This window comes from Phyllobates terribilis, unplaced genomic scaffold (genome assembly GCF_046119375.1).
Source record: "Phyllobates terribilis strain yellow unplaced genomic scaffold, ASM4611937v1 Scaffold_7__3_contigs__length_470593459, whole genome shotgun sequence".
NCBI lineage: Eukaryota > Metazoa > Chordata > Amphibia > Anura > Dendrobatidae > Phyllobates > Phyllobates terribilis.
Window position 1 is genome coordinate 121,113,815 of NW_027362767.1, and position 18,329 is coordinate 121,132,143.

General features: G+C 43.2%; 1 protein-coding gene across 1 annotated transcript in view; it reads right to left on the reverse strand.

The window, feature by feature from the left end:
- Positions 1-17,710, reverse strand: part of LOC141153876 (contactin-associated protein-like 5) — a 536,901-nt gene extending 519,191 nt beyond the window's left edge. The window contains exon 1 of the mRNA XM_073639117.1: positions 17,364-17,710. Coding sequence (XP_073495218.1) covers positions 17,364-17,448 — 85 coding nt within the window. The 5' untranslated portion in view covers positions 17,449-17,710. The remainder of the gene's footprint in view (positions 1-17,363) is intronic.
- Positions 17,711-18,329: the final 619 nt, after the last annotated feature.

Sequence of the window (18,329 nt, forward strand, 5' to 3'; positions counted from 1 at the left end):
CTGTGCCGCCCACTGAACTGGAGCAGTCACATATAGCAGCCAAGGCCATTGGTGTGGTAGTGGGGGAAGGTAAGATTGTTACAGTACTGCATTAGGTATTGAGTCTTTTATTGCTAAAATGTCACTATATACTTGTATGTATACTATGATTTCATCCAGCTGAAAAGGACCTGAGGGAGAAGCATTGTGAGGTCAGTCCTGACGACTAGCTGCAAAGTATTAATAATGGTGCTCTAGGCCATGATTGGATGAGAACAGTTGATTAATAGGTCCCTCCTTACAATTCTCCACCCTTCATGTCCCTTTTCGTTGATGCAAGTAAACACATAACCTCTCATGGTGGGTATCCTCTCCCAGTCAGCCGCCCAGTGACTTAAATGTATCCTATCATCAGAAAATGGCCTATAGTTTATTTCACATTTTTTTTGTTGCATGTATTTTATAAAAAATCATTTTCATTTATTTTACTTTCTGTCCTGTCAGGAAGAGATTTCATTAGACTCATTATCATCCAGAAATATTAACAAGACCTATACTGACAAATCTCTCAGTATTGTTATTGGTGGTGTGGTAGATCAGCTCACTCGGTTGCACATAAAGGTAGACACTGGAACACTGTCTCTTTAAATCTTCCACTGGTTTATTAAGAACACTGCATAAACCAAGGTAACTTTAGCAAAACAAACCCGGCCTTCACGGCCAAACAGGAAAAACAAAAACATAACGTATGGCACGATCCTTGTTGCTTCGGCAATCTGCCGGCTTCAGGAACAAACAACACAAGGTTTCGTTTTCCTTAACATGAAAACACAGCCCAGAGCTTGAGCCTCCAGATGCACCACTCACCAAATGCTCTAAAAGGCCGGGAATTTATCCTCTGGACACCTTCCTCTCTACAGCTTTCCAATCATCCTAGAACTAAACATGGCCGATTAACCCCTCTCAGCACTTAATGTTCTGGAGACTTTTCCTAGGTTTATATTACTGGAGCTACATATATATCTCCCCTCCAGTACTTTGACAGTGACTTAAGAATAATACATGGGCCTGATAGGATGAGACCAGGAATCTTCAACCTGCGGTTCTTCAGCTTTTGTTCTTCAGCTTTTGCACAACTGCAACTGCACCTGCCTTCATTAATTTGATGCAGAACCACAGATTAGATCTACAATAAATCTATGGTCAATATATCATTAAAGAAAATCTATCAGCAGTTATTTGCTATGTAATATGACAGGAACAGAAACCCTGATTCCAGTGATATATCACTTAGTTTACTGGATGCAGAGGTTGTGATAGAATCCCGGTTTTCTCTGCTGCAGATCTAGCAGAGCTCTGAATGCTGAGCTGTGTATCTAATCAGTGGTGGGGGCAGGGTTACACAGAGCTGGAGGACTAGGAGGCACGAGACACCTAGTCTTGTAGTGATAATCTTCTGCTGATAAAACACTGATTTTATTGAAAGAGCAACACACAGCCCAGTAAGTGACACATCACTAGAATCATATATATTATGATATTATTATATAATACTGCTGTAAGACTACATAACTAAAACCTGCTGACAGAATCCTTTTAACGTGAAGAATTACTGTCTTAGTAATTGATGCATTATTGTCACAAATATATTGTGAAGCTTGTGCAAATGAATTCACGCCCATCCTAGACCAAATCAATGTAAAAATCCTGATATAGTAAACCATTGCATGTCGGATAGGTCTTTATTCCTGGCTTGGTAATTTGGTAAGCTCTGACACATTGGGGCATAGAACAGACGTTTATCAGTGAACTATACCTTGTCTTTTGCTGAAATGAAGAACTGCTCCTTTCTTCTTTCCACAGACAGAAATCTTCTAATCTTAGAAATCACAACATGTTAAGTAGCGATATTCCTTCTCCTACAGCGGGGGGCTCAGAGAGGTTGTATCTCTTTGCTCTCCTCTTAATATCAGTGGCGCGGTGCAGCGCTGCGAGGGGATAACTTTTATACCGCCGGATAAATTACACAAGTATTAGATGTATCATCAGAATTTCATTTGTTTAAGCCGGTGTCCTTGACATTACTATTTGCATATTAATAAAAATGCCAAGTGCCCACAGTCCCACCGAGATGCTCATTACTAAAAGCAAATGCTGACGCGGAGATGTGGCGGTCCCTGATGGCAGCGAGAGGGCAACATGCATGAAATGAAGAAAAGTCGTTGTCTTTCATAGAATCTCTGGGGATTTATCTGCAAACTGCTAAATCCAATAGTCAAATATGTGGTAAAATGTTTCATCTGAGAAACACTTACAGTATTCTTATAAATTCGAGAGCTTTGAAGCAGCTCCAGGATGACCTTCATGTCTTATTAATGTATCGGAAAATGGACAAAGACTAGGAATGAGTGCATCAACCCTATCCACCAGGTGGCCAGCCTGTAGGATAACTATACAAGTCTCTTAGTGCTGTAAACACTGGTAAATCTGAAATATAAGTTATTCACCCATCTCTACTATTGAAAGAGTAGGGATGTCCACTATAGCATATGCAAAATCACTTGTTTAACATCTATGTTGCTACCTGCCTGTCACGCAAGGTGTGGGAAAGACTAAGTGCAAGATGAAGGGAAGGGGGGGAGGAAGCCCAAACACTAGGGAAAGGGGGAGTGGAGTCACCTAGGCAGATCTTATAACAACCTGCCTAGCCTACTGTCCCTATATAGGTTCCAAACCTATCACCTATCGCCGAGCAGGACCCTAAACCCTGGATGACCCTAGAGATTGGCCCTATATAGGGAGGGAGAGGGGTGAGCACTGGTCAGGCCCCACTACAAACTAAACACAACAAGGTAGACAAACAAAGGGGATAAACTTAGCTTGAGCAGACACCAGAGGAGTAATGCCAACTGTCCTCCAAGGGCACCAGAGATGACACTAGCCGACTGCTAGTGCTCCAAGCCTCTATATAAAAGTATCACTGGTGATTCCCTGGAGCAAACTGAGTGTTTTTAACTCATAGGCAAGGGTATGTCAATTAGCAGCAGGAGGGAGGTCGCTGCTGGGTCTTAAAGGCAGAAGGATTAAGAAGGTGTCTGTAATGCCAAGCGCAGTGACCTTCTACAGCCAAATCCAGAGTGACTGTCTATTACACCCAACACACCCGTGACACTGCCTCCCTTGTTTCCCCTTCTGTCAATGGGTGATGCTGTACCTTTGTTGCAATTGACGCATCGCAATAACGCGGCAGTCCTATTTTGTTCCCTAATTTATCTAATCTAATCAGAGGTCCCTGAGTGACATGTGGTGCTAAATAGGCAAGGAGCATGGAGGTTATTTCCTTGCTTGCTTAATATTGATGCTGTGAGCCCTGGATGGGTGTTATGACTGCACAAACACAAGCAAATGGGTAGTGAACAAACCAGAGGGACAAAAACCTGAACCTAACAGATCCCTGTTCAGACTGGTAAAAGCCCTACTCATCCTGGTCGGTCCCTACCTGACCGCAGAGGTTGGCACCCTAAGATAAAGCAATGGCACCCCCACTCGACAGCAGATCACCCTGAATGCCATTAACAGCTCTTAGAATAGCTATGCATGTGTAGAAACTCACTAGAGAAAACAGGTTATACACTAAACACTGCAATTGACCCAGCCAATTCCTGTAGAGACTAGATGTCCTGACTCTGCAGTCCTTAATGGTGCCTGGGGTGCAGAAATAGACCTAATCACAGACTAGGAGATGGTAATTCTGGCCTAAACTGCCTAAAAGGCCCACGGTTAGCTTCATGTTCCTTCTAAAGAACCAGAGGGCAGAACAGGGTGTGAATTACCTACAAGAGGAGAAGTGTGCTGAACAAAGGAAAGCTCTCAAAGTGAGTAAAGTAAATAATCAAATACCAAACAAAGAATAAAGCAATTACTGTTGACAAATTTACTGCCTACTTCCTAAAAATAAACAGAAGAGAGGAGCAAATTGTAGCAAAGAAACAGCAAAGTGAAAATTCTTAGCTGAAAGCTCACAGACTGGCTCCAAACATCAGTAGAATGTTAGAACATTCAAATTAATCTATCACCAGCAGGAAACACCAGTAGTGGGACAGAATAAAAAGCTGCACTCAAAAGGTGATAGGATGAGAAATGAAAACACCTGTGTTAAACTGAGAAGCCTGGAGCCAGAAAAGCAGAACCAAGAACACTGAAAGAAAAGGTGTGTCTCCTGTGGCTTATCAGAAAGACAAGCTGACCACAGAACACAAACTCAAGGAACTGAATCAAGGGGCAGGACAATGGGCTTCCCTCTATTTAAACTCCTGAATCTCCACCTGCCAGTTATAAGTACTCCATTATTTGGTTCACACCTCTGTGCTCAGCTCCTGTAATTCTAGTGATTACTCCTGTTTCAGGCATTGATCTTTTTACTGAGTTTTCTTCTGATTGACAATTTTGTATCTTTTCTGTACCTCCTACTTTTGACTTGGCTACCTGAGTTTCCAGCCAGCATATTCTATCAACCAGCAGCAACATCGAGTACTCAATTCAGGATCCTTGTTTAAATCCACATCACTGCACACTTTACAACTGTTGTACCATATGATCACATTGCCTGTGACATCGGCATGGGTGGCTGCACTATTTGTAGAATTAAACATATTAAAATGTAAAGGGATCATCTCACCTAGATAATTAATTTCCATATACCATATTAGAGAGTAGAGACATCCCATAAAGGGAGTTCCTGCTCTGGACTCCCCCTCTAATAGCCAGAGAAAAAAAATAATCTAGTTTCCCAACTCAGTAGGACCACATATTAATGAAACATCCACAGATAGGTAACTCTATAATGATATTATGTGATACTAAATTGCCTCTGTAGTTATCAGTAGCTGATCCTACATGGATCCACAGATCACAGGAGGGACATTTTTAATACAGCACATTTCTGTGAACCCTACATGAACATTATGAAAAATGGTCCTAGAGGTTCTTTTCGTTTTAGCAACAGAAGAAAAGAGCCACCTATAAACTGTCGGCCAAACAATCATTTGGTTGATCGTTTGGTCGGCAGCGATCTCATCCAACGTTTTCATATAAAGGAGTGTTACTCTGCCGAGCTTTCCTGTTTTCTCTATGAAAGAGCAACTGCTAGACTCCTCAAATGATGGCTTATCTCTTAGAAAACAGAAAGATCAACAGATAAAAAATGGACAAAATTGGACTTGACTGATCCTTCTGAACCTCCCACTCCCCCTCATATCATCAAATCAGGGACAATCAAGATGGCCACATTCGATTTTTTGGCCAAGCCCATCGAGATTGGCACACTGACCCAATTGTAGTCTGATGTGTATGGGGGCCTTGAGCCTTTGGGATAATCTGAGGCATGGTATAGAGGGCAGTGGTCCACAACTTTTCTGACCTTCAGCCTGAGAGAGGGTCGTGAGCCACATCAAGCTTTAAGAGGGGGTCATGAGCCACATCCAGCTCCCGCCTCCTCACAGTAGTGGCAACCAAAACCCCCATTACGGGTATAATGATAACCAAAGATTTTTCACAGACATCGCGCCAAAGCAGTACACTGAGATCCAGAGGTTTTCACAATAGCCCCCATTCAGTATTCTCCCAACAATCGCTCCCACCACACTTGTCATATCCAGCTTCAAGCACCTCCTCTGACAGAGAGTATCATCTTATCTCCAGCTTACCATACTTAAATTATCTCTAAACCCCTAAGATCAGAATATAAGCATCCAGATCTGCTCTTCTGTGTTGGGCTACTCACAAAATTCACCATTTTGAGATGTTCTCCTCATACCTGTTTGGTAGACCAGGAGGTACCACGCCACCAAGCTGGCAGACAGCCGCGAGCCACAATTCATGGGACCATGAACCACATGTGGCTCCAGAGCTACAGGTTGGGGACCCCTGTTATAGGATATAGTCAAAGTCGTACTAGGACAACAGTGAAGAATCAGGAGTATTTAGTGGTATTGTGAGGGTGCAAATTCAGGCTCAAAAAACAGATCAGATTTTATCAGTCTGTAAAGGTACACTAGTGCTTAAACTGTGAATACCTGAGCCAAATGGGTAAAAATTGTCTAAATTGAAGGTGATTAATGATGAGCGAGTATGTTCGGTTAACCCTTTCGGCGAGTATGCTCGGGCGAGTGCCGAGTACCTTCAGCGTACTGGGGATATGTTTGAATCACTCCTGTGTGCATGATTTGCGACTGTTTGACAGCTTTAATACATGTGAGGAATGCTTGTTTCTGTCGCAGACCATGGAGGCGATGGACAGTCCATGCGATAGTGTCACCAATCAGCAACTTCGACTTGAATGACAAGTAAAAGAAAAATACAAGCAGCAATAATTGGAGTAATAATAATTGTTTCCAATAAAGAGATTCTTATATCTTCTCTAATGAGAGCTCCCGGAGGAGCAGCTCGGAAGATAATGAAGCCCAGGAGCATGCACGAATCTACAAAGTCGTTGGATGTCAAAGCCTCATAATTATTCATCTAGGATAATTGGCCTTCATAATGATCTGTGACCTTTGTCAGCAAATGTCAGACAATCATGTCTGGATTTACCATGATCAATAATGAGACAATTACATAATGAGACAAATATGCATGTGAGGTTCTCTATCCTTACCGGTGACTACCAGATAAAAACCCATCACGCTTTTTAAGATCTCTGCTTGCTGTCATCCAATAAGAATTATCAATGTTTATTACATCTAATGGTTTAAGCTTAGTTCTGGTGATGCCATCTCCAACCACAAGGCATTAAAAGGGATCTGTCATCAGAGTACACAACCTAAACTGCATGCATTAGTAAACAGATCTCTTAGTCCTGATGAGGGTGGTGTACTTACTTAGTAAATACAAGTAAGGGTGGCTATATATTATCCTTTTTTGAATGCTTACTTGCCTGATCTTAAACTGAACATTTTATAAGGTCCAGTTTTATCCAGACCCATAAAAATGTTCATTTTAATATCATTATTATACAAAAATGATATGGATTTTCAAAGTAAGTATAACGGCCCCCATCCCTCGTAAAATGTATTATTATATTTAGTTTGTATGACAAAAAAATCTAATGACTGATCCTCTTTAAGTTCAGTTTGTGCTTGAGCTTCTATCGGTTACACTTGGTACTTGTATGGCCTGAAAGGGACAGTGCCCAATGGAAAGCAATATATTAAAGAACTTGCTGCATGATCTCCCAGGAAAAGGTGTTTTACTGTTTTAACCCCCCTCCTCATCATAGTGAGATGTGTGCTGACAGATTCCCTTTAAAGATGTCTTTTACTGGATTTTTTTTTTTTTAATTTAATTTGAGTGCCTCCTCCAATTGCTGCTATTCCACTGATTCTGGAACAGTTTTCCTTTTTCTTCTGTGCCCCTCCGTTCCAAAGTTATACCCCCCGGTAATAATGGTGCACAATTTCCCTTCAACCAACCGGGCGTATACCACAGAACTTCTCTGTGGGCGTGGCCATGAATTTGATTGGTCGATATCAGAGGATATATAAAGCAAATGCCCACAGAAAAGTCCTTCCAGTTGGTTGAAGAGAACATTTGCAACATTATTACCAGGGGGTATAACTTTGGAATAGAGGAGCTCAAAAAAAAAGGAAAACTGCTCCAAAATCAGTGGAAAAAAAAAAAGAAAAGTCCTCTTTAAAATATTTAAAACCTTCCTTACATCGGGGATTTAACAATTGTGAAGATTTACCAAGGTTTTCTTCTGAGTAATTGTATCTACCTGACACAATCTTGCCTGTAAAGTGACAGCGGCCGCACTTCTTGCAGAAGAAGAATGAGTTTCTGCACATCGGCGGCTGCTAGAACACACAAAATCGAGTTATTCTATAATTAAAGCTCCTGCGCGGTGGAACAGGCTGACACGACAGCGCCTCAGTTTAGTCTCGAGCCTCCTTTGTATTATTGAGAGGTGTGTGTCTTACAATTTTTAGAAATCCAGATGCGAGATAGAATATCCTGCAGCGAAAACTTAGAGATGACTCAATATTGAGAGATATCATCTGACACTTAATCTTTTACGCTGTCACCAGGAGAAAAGATCAACCTCCCATCTGCAACGTATACACTTATTTATTCACTGCATCCAAGTCAGGATCAGTCCTGATAAATCACTGGTACATGATAATATAATGTATTGCATTGTAAAGAATGGCTCCTGGGTTATTAAGTGATTAGCTGCAGCCAGTGGGATTAATAAAAAAAATATGAGCCTTAGAGATATCTTAAGATAGCATTTAAAGAGGATCTGACACTGGGTCAAAAGTGGCCAGTTTTTGATCTTATTTTCTTCTAACTGCTCCCCTGAGTATTCCATTTTTTTCTTTAATAAAATCCGCCGTACGGTTCCAGAGATATGGCCCTTTTTACTTAGTGCTTTTTATTATGGTCTCTTTAAGGGGGTGTGGCTTAATGGTGATGGAGTGCAGCCTAGAGACACGCCCCAGAGGATCCTGAAAGCCACGCCCCAGAGGATCCTGAAAGCCACACCCCATGGGTAAAAATCATGAAAATTAGCACAAAATATAACCAAAACCATATAAAGAAATAAAAATTGAATACTCACAGGAACAGAGGGAATAAAATTAAAGCAAGGTCACTTTTTCCCTGGTGACAGGTCCTCTTTAAATAGTATTTTCCGTATGGAACTCTGAGACTTACATTTGTTCTTTATGCAATAATTTATTTCTGTAGTAAAATGTTAAAGATTTATTTCAACAAGACTTTCTCTTGGATGTGAATACATTTCAGGATTAGTAATAACAGCTGTGAGCCGAGTTTTACTACTTTCCTCATTTCACTATTTCATTGAGGCCACCTTTGCCTAAAGTTGGAGAGGAGTAAATTCTCCAAATTTGTTTCGGGTTCAAATCATCTGAATTGGATGAAAAAAATTCAATTCGGACCAAATCAATTTGAAAGAATCGAAAGTGCTCCAAAGTTACCAAATGTTCTCAAATTAAGTGTGTGACACTCTGAGGTCTCCCAGGTCTGGTATTCTGCTCATGTCAAGCTCTGTAAATGGAATCTGTCAGCAGGTTTTTGCTACCTCATCTGAGAGCAGTGTAATGTAGGCAGTGAGACCCTGAATCCAATGATGTATCATTTTGGTTTACTGGGTGCAGAAGTTCTGACACAATCAGAATTCTTAGAATTATAAATGCAGCAGAGCTGAGGAAGCTAACCCCGCCCCACACCACAGCTTTCTGTGTACAGTGTCTATAAACAGTGAGCTGCTCATCACAGGAGGGCCTGTAGTCCTGGCCATGATAATCACCAGGTGATGAAACCTTCATTGTACGTAAACAACAGCACACAGCCTGACATGTGACACATCTTTGAAATCTGCATTTTTACCCCTAGCTCATGCTGTCTTCAGATTACATAGTAACAATTTGTTGACAGATTCTGTTTAATGAAAACACAGTGTCACACACAGTGTAGGAAAGACAAAGTGCGACATGAAGGGATGAGGGGAAAGGAGCCCAGACACTAGGGAAAGGGGGAAGTGGAGACCTCCTAGGCTGATCTGCAATCACCCTGTCTACCCCTACCATCCCTATATTAGTTCCTCACCAATCGCAGCACAGGAACCTATCCATGTATTTCCCTAGCGCTTGGCCCTGGATAGGAAAGGGGGGGGTGAGAGCTAGTCGATCCCCACTGACAACTAAAGACAGCAAGGGGAGACAAACACGAGGGAAGTAGCTTAGCTTGAGTCAACTTCAGAGAGATGGCCCACATGTCTTCTTAGCTCCAGAGAGGAAGTAAGAACTGCACTTGCTCCAAGCCTTCACAAGGGGTCATGTGAATATCACCAGCACCTCTGTGTAGCAACCAGGAAGTATTTAAACACCCAGGCCTGATTGTCAATTAGAGCAGGAGGTAGATAGCTGATGGGTCCCAGAGTGAGACAGCTAAGAAGGTGTATGTAATGCCAAACAAAGTGATCTCCTGCAACCAACTGCAGGGCGACGGTCTGTCACTTCTCAAACACACACGTGACACACAGTCTTAGTAATGTCCAAGTCACATCAATACATATGGGGTACTCGCAAGCACTGCACAGGTACAAACAACTGGCTGCTATGCTAAACCGTCAATTCCCTTGGACACAGAGTAGATTAATTACGTCACAGCCACAGATACAGTGTGATTATGAACTGCAGCAACTGCTCTCTGCTAAACAAAATGTCAGTGATTCCTATGTCTCTCCTTATCAATATCTTGTAATTAAATCTATTGATTCTCTTCTCCTCACACATTATCTACCTGTATTCTGCGTACTTTGTCTTTCTGACTGGGGTGCTGTCCTATCCACATTCCACACAATATAGCAGCAGCATCTCCAGCTTGGGCTTTTATAGTGGCTATAGAGCCCCAGAGAACTCAAGCGAAACCTGGAATATTACAGGGAACGAGTTGTCTTGTTGCCGGACCTCGGATGCTATCTGTCTGTAACCTTGCTGTCCCCACACTTTATTTCTCACCCAATGCCACGTGTTACCTCCGCCTGCTGATCCATTCTGATATGAGAAAGTCCTTAGCTCATGGCTTCACGCAGCACTTCTCTCAGAGAAATTCAAAACTATAGCACAAGGCAGAAAACTACTTATCTTCCACTAACGGTGGCAACTTCATCAGAACCGTACTGTCATTTCAGGAGAACTTGCAGCAGAATGTCGGTACTGCCTCTAGCTCCTCCTGCTCCATAGAACTTTAAAAGCACCAACTGTCAAACCTTATCTTAGCTATGGGAAAATCTGATTTCACCAAATTCATATATTACCCATGAATTGGGAACGAATAATCAGTCCAGGAGGAGGAAGAAGCAGATTTCTCTGATAAGATATATTAAAAAGTTGCTTATTTTCAGGTGAACTATTAACTTATGAAATAAATAAATAAAAGAACTACTTTTTAAGCCTCATTCACACATCTGGGTTTAATGTCCACGTTTTGTCCGAATTTTTCACAGCTAGAACATATGCCCTTTATAGTCTATGGGGCTGTTCATTTGTCAAATTTTGCTACACGTCTATGATTCCGTGAACTTAGCTCACTGAAGGCATGCTAGTTGCATCCTAGTCCGTTTTTCACTGTTAGCTAGGAGAAGCTTGAGAAACCTTCATCATTTTTGCTTGCAAATGAGAAAAAACGAACCAAACACTGATGAAAATCTGATTCAGCAATCGGATGGAAATCGGTCCATTTTTTACCATATTAGAGATGTCTGAATGAGGCTTTACAGGTCAGATGATAGGTTCACGATCCCAGATATTAGCTTCGTTCTCTTTTGCATAGATGTGGTAGTACTGAGCATTTGATTGCAGTGGATGTCAGGATTCCTAATACACATCATGAGGAATCGCTGCTCCATCTATTTAGTACAGAACTTCCATCCTCCATTCTCCTGTATACACAAGCAGAGATTCTTCCACCACTAGGGGGCAGTGTGTATACAGGGATATATATATACTGTATATTGCTCGCTGGTAGAGAGAGCAGGATCATGATTTTTGCAAAACTGTGCGTTGCAATAGATGATGGGAGCTATAAATTATCAATATATAGAAATGTGTCCTGATGAAGAATATTAGGAACAAGCTCCTTAAATATACGCTAATAATCATCCTTTTGCATGTGTCATGTTTCAAATGTCTCTTATTCTCGAATATCTGGATCATCATATATTATTAGGGTCAGCAATCAAAATATAAGAGCATTGTGTATATAATAATACAAATAATAATACTAATAATATAATACTGGTAAAAGTCCTGATCCTTTATAGAATTCAGACCTGTGGATGCAGATAATCACTGGATGGATATAGCTTATGGCGAGATCTCAGCACGGTATATGAGGTTTTACATAGGGCTGCACTTACTTAAAGAAGTTGTCCATGTTTAGGGATATACATATATATATATATATATATATATATATATATATATATGAAAAATGACATACTTATATGCATGTATTGGGGTACAAATCATTTTTGCAGTTGGATTTCATTCCACATTTCACACCGTTTGCCTTTCATAGCTTCTGTGTTGCACTGTATTACTGGCTGCAGAATGAGTCATCTGAGAATCTGTCAGTGAGCTTGTTCTGATAGTCATCTAGGAGAGTTTGTAACTTTTTATTAGTCTTTAACTGACCTGATCTAAGCTGATTTATGACCAAAGACCACATCAAAGCTTCATGAGCAGAGAAACAAAGAGTCTGTAGAGTCTATCAATGTTATTGGTGTGGTTCGCAGGAATAGGCAGAACGTGACCTCTGCAGATAATCAGTGGCCAGTGATTGGCTGCATCGGTCATCTGATGTTCCCTACCAGAAGAAAAACGAATGAGATCCATGGAGGACACTGGTAGACGTCCAGATGAGGGACAGGGATCTGGTAGGTAAGTGTGTAATTTTTTTATTATTATTTCTGGGCACATTTTCATATGAACACAACCCCTGTAGTAGTTTACAGCCCGCTGTTACTCTTTGCTTTGTCCCGACAGAAAATATAAAACTTCTCCTGTTTCCTCTCCGCTGCGGATCCTTTATCCAATGTGTCATCTCTTCTTGCGGTTTGCTGAATAGTAGATGATCTTGTAAAAGAGCAGCACTGCCCTCTAGTGCTCAGGCCGCAGTACAAACACATGAGGGCAGGGAGGGAATAAAGTCCCTGATGCTCACAACTTGTACATTTCCCAGCGCAGAGTCCGGCTGCAGCCCGGGAGTCGCATCCGTTCTGGCATCCACTGAAGCATCTATACGGTGACGTCTCCTGACAGCTGTAAAGCCTCCATTATTTTAATCATTTATTATTCTCGCTTGTATAGCACCAACATATTCCGCAGCGCCTTACATACATTGATTACGTAACCACCAGGGATATCTCACCATTATGATGTTACTACTTTGCAGCAGCCTGGCATTGGAAAAATAATGAACATTGCATCTCCAACACCCCATAAGAGCTGCCAAGAAGCGTTAAAGGGAATCTGTCAGCATGATGTAGGGGCTGAGACCCTGATTTCAGGGATGTGTCACTTATAAGGCTGAGTGCTGTTGTTTCAATACAATAAGTGATTTATCAGCAGCATATAAAGTGTTTTTATTACTTCCGGACTAGCTGCTCACGTGCCTCCTAGTCCAACCAAGTCCGCAGCACTGATCAGCAGCTTACTGTCAATATACAATGTGCACAGAGAGCCTGGTGTGGTCGGGGTTAGCTTTCTGAGCTCTGCTTCATGTTACATCTAAAAACTCTGATTGTATCACAACTGCTGCACCCAGTAAACTAAGCGATACATCACTGGAATCAGGATCTCTGCCTCTACCCCGTTCTGCTCTCGGATTACATAGTGAAACCTGCTAACAGATCCCCTTTAAATTGTTGGAATGACAAACTCTCTTGACTCAGACTGCATCTGTAATGTCTGCAAGAGAGAAGGCAACTGGATGATGGGAAACTGAGCCAATTCTAGGGTCAGGGCTGAGATACAGATGGTCACAGAGTAACATACCTGCTATGATCATCCATATCCCCACACACTGTGCAGCAATGCTGAGACTAGGGCAAGTCTGTGCTCCAGATATATGCACACACTGTACAGCAATGCTGAGACTGGGGCAAGTCTGTGCTACCAATATATGCACACACTGTACATCAATGCTGAGACTGGGGCAAGTCTGTGCTCCAGGTATATGCACACACTGTGCAGCAATGCTGAGACTAGGGCAAGTCTGTGCTCCAGATATATGCACACACTGTACAGCAATGCTGAGACTAGGGCAAGTCTGTGCTACCAATATATGCACACACTGTACATCAATGCTGAGACTGGGGCAAGTCTGTGCTCCAGGTATATGCACACACTGTACAGAAATGCTGAGACTGGGGAAAGTCTGTGCTCCAGATATATGCACACACTGTACAGCAATACTGAGACTGGGGCAAGTCTGTGCTCCAGGTATATGCACACACTGTACAGCAATACTGAGACTAGGGCAAGTCTGTGCTCCAGTTATATGCACACACTGTACAGCAATACTGAGACTGGGGCAAGTCTGTGCTCCAGGTATATGCACACACTGTACAGCAATACTGAGACTGGGGCAAGTCTGTGCTCCAGATATATGCACACACTGTACAGCAATGCTGAGACTGGGGCAAGTCTGTGCTCCAGATATATGCACACACTGTACAGAAATACTGAGACTAGGGCAAGTCTGTGCTCCAGTTATATGCACACACTGTACAGCAATGCTGAGACTGGGGCAAGTCTGTGCTCCAGATATATGCACACACTGTACAGCAATACTGAGACTGGGGCAAGTCTGTGCTCCAGATATATGCACACACTGTACAGCAATACTGAGACTGGGGCAAGTCTGTGCTCCAGATATATGCACACACTGTACAGCAATGCTGAGACTGGGGCAAGTCTGTGCTCCAGATATATGCACACACTGTACAGCAATACTGAGAATAGGGCAAGTCTGTGCTACCAATATATGCACACACTGTACAGCAATACTGAGACTAGGGCAAGTCTGTGCTCCCAATATATGCACACACTGTACAGCAATACTGAGACTAGGGCAAGTCTGTGCTCCAGGTATATGCACACACTGTACAGCAATGCTGAGACTGGGGCAAGTCTATGCTTCAGGTATATGCACACACTGTACAGCAATACTGAGACTGGGGCAAGTCTGTGCTCCAGGTATATGCACACACTGTACAGCAATACTGAGACTAGGGCAAGTCTGTGCTCCAGTTATATGCACACACTGTACAGCAATACTGAGACTGGGGCAAGTCTGTGCTCCAGGTATATGCACACACTGTACAGCAATGCTGAGACTGGGGCAAGTCTTTGCTCCAGATATATGCACACACTGTACAGCAATGCTGAGACTGGGGCAAGTCTGTGCTCCAGATATATGCACACACTGTACAGCAATACTGAGACTAGGGCAAGTCTGTGCTCCAGTTATATGCACACACTGTACAGCAATACTGAGACTAGGGCAAGTCTGTGCTCCAGATATATGCACACACTGTACAGCAATGCTGAGACTGGGGCAAGTCTGTGCTCCAAATATATGCACACACTGTACAGCAACGCTGAGATTAGGGCAAGTCTGTGCTCCAGGTATATGCACACACTGTACAGCAATACTGAGACTAGGGCAAGTCTGTGCTACCAATATATGCACACACTGTACAGCAACGCTGAGATTAGGGCAAGTCTGTGCTCCAGGTATATGCACACACTGTACAGCAATACTGAGACTGGGGCAAGTCTGTGCTCCAGATATATGCACACACTGTACAGCAATACTGAGACAAGGGCAAGTCTGTGCTCCAGATATATGCACACACTGTACAGCAATACTGAGACTAGGGCAAGTCTGTGCTACCAATATATGCACACACTGTACAGCAATGCTGAGACTGGGGCAAGTCTGTGCTCCAGATATATGCACACACTGTACAGCAATACTGAGACTGGGGCAAGTCTGTGCTCCAGATATATGCACACACTGTACAGCAATACTGAGACTGGGGCAAGTCTGTGCTCCAGATATATGAACACACTGTACAGTAATACTGAGACTAGGGCAAGTCTGTGCTACCAATATATGCACACACTGTACAGCAACGCTGAGATTAGGGCAAGTCTGTGCTCCAGGTATATGCACACACTGTACAGCAATACTGAGACTGGGGCAAGTCTGTGCTCCAGATATATGCACACACTGTACAGCAATACTGAGACTGGGGCAAGTCTGTGCTCCAGATATATGCACACACTGTACAGCAATACTGAGACTGGGGCAAGTCTGTGCTCCAGATATATGCACACACTGTACAGCAATGCTGAGACTGGGGCAAGTCTGTGCTCCAAATATATGCACACACTGTACAGCAACGCTGAGATTAGGGCAAGTCTGTGCTCCAGGTATATGCACACACTGTACAGCAATACTGAGACTGGGGCAAGTCTGTGCTCCAGATATATGAAATGATATACTTGGCTACATGGAGAATAACCATATTTCATGTGGAGCTGCAGATGGCTGTGTACTCCGCTACAGTATGTGACACTCAGTTCTTCCACATGAAGATCCCACCCGAATATTCCCCTTTTATTCTATCATCCATGACATTTACTTTCCCCCTGCTCTGCAGACCCCCACTCCCATTATTCCATCATCCATGTCACTTACTTTCCCCCCTGCTCTGCAGACCCCCACTCCCATTATTCCATCATCCATGTCACTTACTTTCCCCCTGCTCTGAAGACCCCCACTCCCATTATTCCATCATCCATGTCACTTACTTTCCCACTGCTCTGAAGACCCCCACTCCCATTATTCCATCATCCATGTCACTTACTTTCCCCTGATCTGCAGACCCTCACTCCCGTCATTCCATCATCCATGTCACTTACTTTCCCCTGATCTGGAGACCCTCACTCCTATTATTCCATCATCCATGTCACTTACTTTCCCCCCTGCTCTGCAGACCCTCACTCCTATTATTCCATCATCCATGTCACTTACTTTCCCCCTGCTCTGCAGACCCTCACTCCCATTATTCCATCACCCATGTCTCTCCCCCCTGCTCTGCAGACCCTCACTCCCATTATTCCATCACCCATGTCTCTCCCCCCCTGCTCTGAAGACCCCCACTCCCATTATTCCATCATCCATGTCACTTACTTTCCCCTGATCTGCAGACCCTCACTCCCGTTATTCCATCATTCATGTCACTTACTTTCCCCTGATCTGCAGACCCTCACTCCCATTATTCCATCATTCATGTCACTTACTTTCCCCTGATCTGCAGACCCTCACTCCCATTATTCCATCATTCATGTCACTTACTTTCCCCCTGCTCTGCAGACCCTCACTCCCATTATTCCATCACCCATGTCTCTCCCCCCTGCTCTGCAGACCCTCACTCCCATTATTCCATCACCCATGTCTCTCCCCCCCTGCTCTGAAGACCCCCACTCCCATTATTCCATCATCCATGTCACTTACTTTCCCCTGATCTGCAGACCCTCACTCCCGTTATTCCATCATTCATGTCACTTACTTTCCCCTGATCTGCAGACCCTCACTCTTATTATTCCATCATCCATGTCACTTACTTCCCCCCTGATCTGCAGACCCTCACTCCCATTATTCCATCATCAATGTCACTTACTTTCCCCCCTGCTCTGCAGACCCTCACTCCCATTATTCCATCACCCATGTCTCTCCCCCCCTGCTCAGCAGACCCTCATTCACCCCCAAGTCTCTGCCTTACTTACAGTTTGCAGCTGTTGATCCCAGGTGACACAGAGGAGGCAGCAGGCACAGAAAAGCCCAGAACACTTTTACATCCGAATCCATCATCACTGGCTGGAAATGCTGGAGTTTCTGTATATTATGATCCCCAGATCTGTGTGTTGTGGCTGCTCAGACCAAGCCTGGTACCTCAGCATCATCCAGCAGCTACCTGAGCTGCACACATCCCTGGCACAGACTCCTGGAGGGGAGACACATCCACAGGCAGGGAGATCTGCTGCTGCTGCTGACAGTGCTGGAGGAGAATCAGCACCAGAGATGGTGGACAGCTCCTTATAGCAAACAGCTCTCCACCCACAGGCTGCACCCACCCATATGTGCAGGGGCTTCAGAGAGGAGCACACATGTTGTGGAGGAGGCTCTGACTGCTGCAGTGTGTGGCACATAAATAATGCTGACACCTCACATGGAGCAGGATTCTGCTCACTTCTCTTCCTGTTATCACAATACTTTTCCTCAATATTTGCTCACAGTATATACAGTTGAAACCAGAAGATTACATACACTATATAAAAATACACATATGATGTTTTTCCTAATATCTGACAGGAAATCAGAATAAACCTTTCCCGTTTTAGGACAATTAGGATTACCATCATTTTTAATATTTGCCAAATGCCAGAATAATGAGAGAGAGAGAATGTGTTAAGTCATTTTTATTACTTACTGCAAAGTCAAGTTTCCATACATTTCATTAGTATTTGGTACCATTGCCCTTACACTGAATGACTTGGGTGAAACATTTGAGATCTTCTTCCAGAAACTTCTCACAATAGTTGGTCGGAATTTGGGCTCATTCCTCCTTATAAAACTGGTGTAACTGATCCAGGTTTGTAGGTCGCCTTGCTCGCACCTGTCTTTTCAGCTTTGCCCATACATTTTCAATAGTATTGAGATCAGGGCTTTGTGATGGCCACTCCAAAACATTG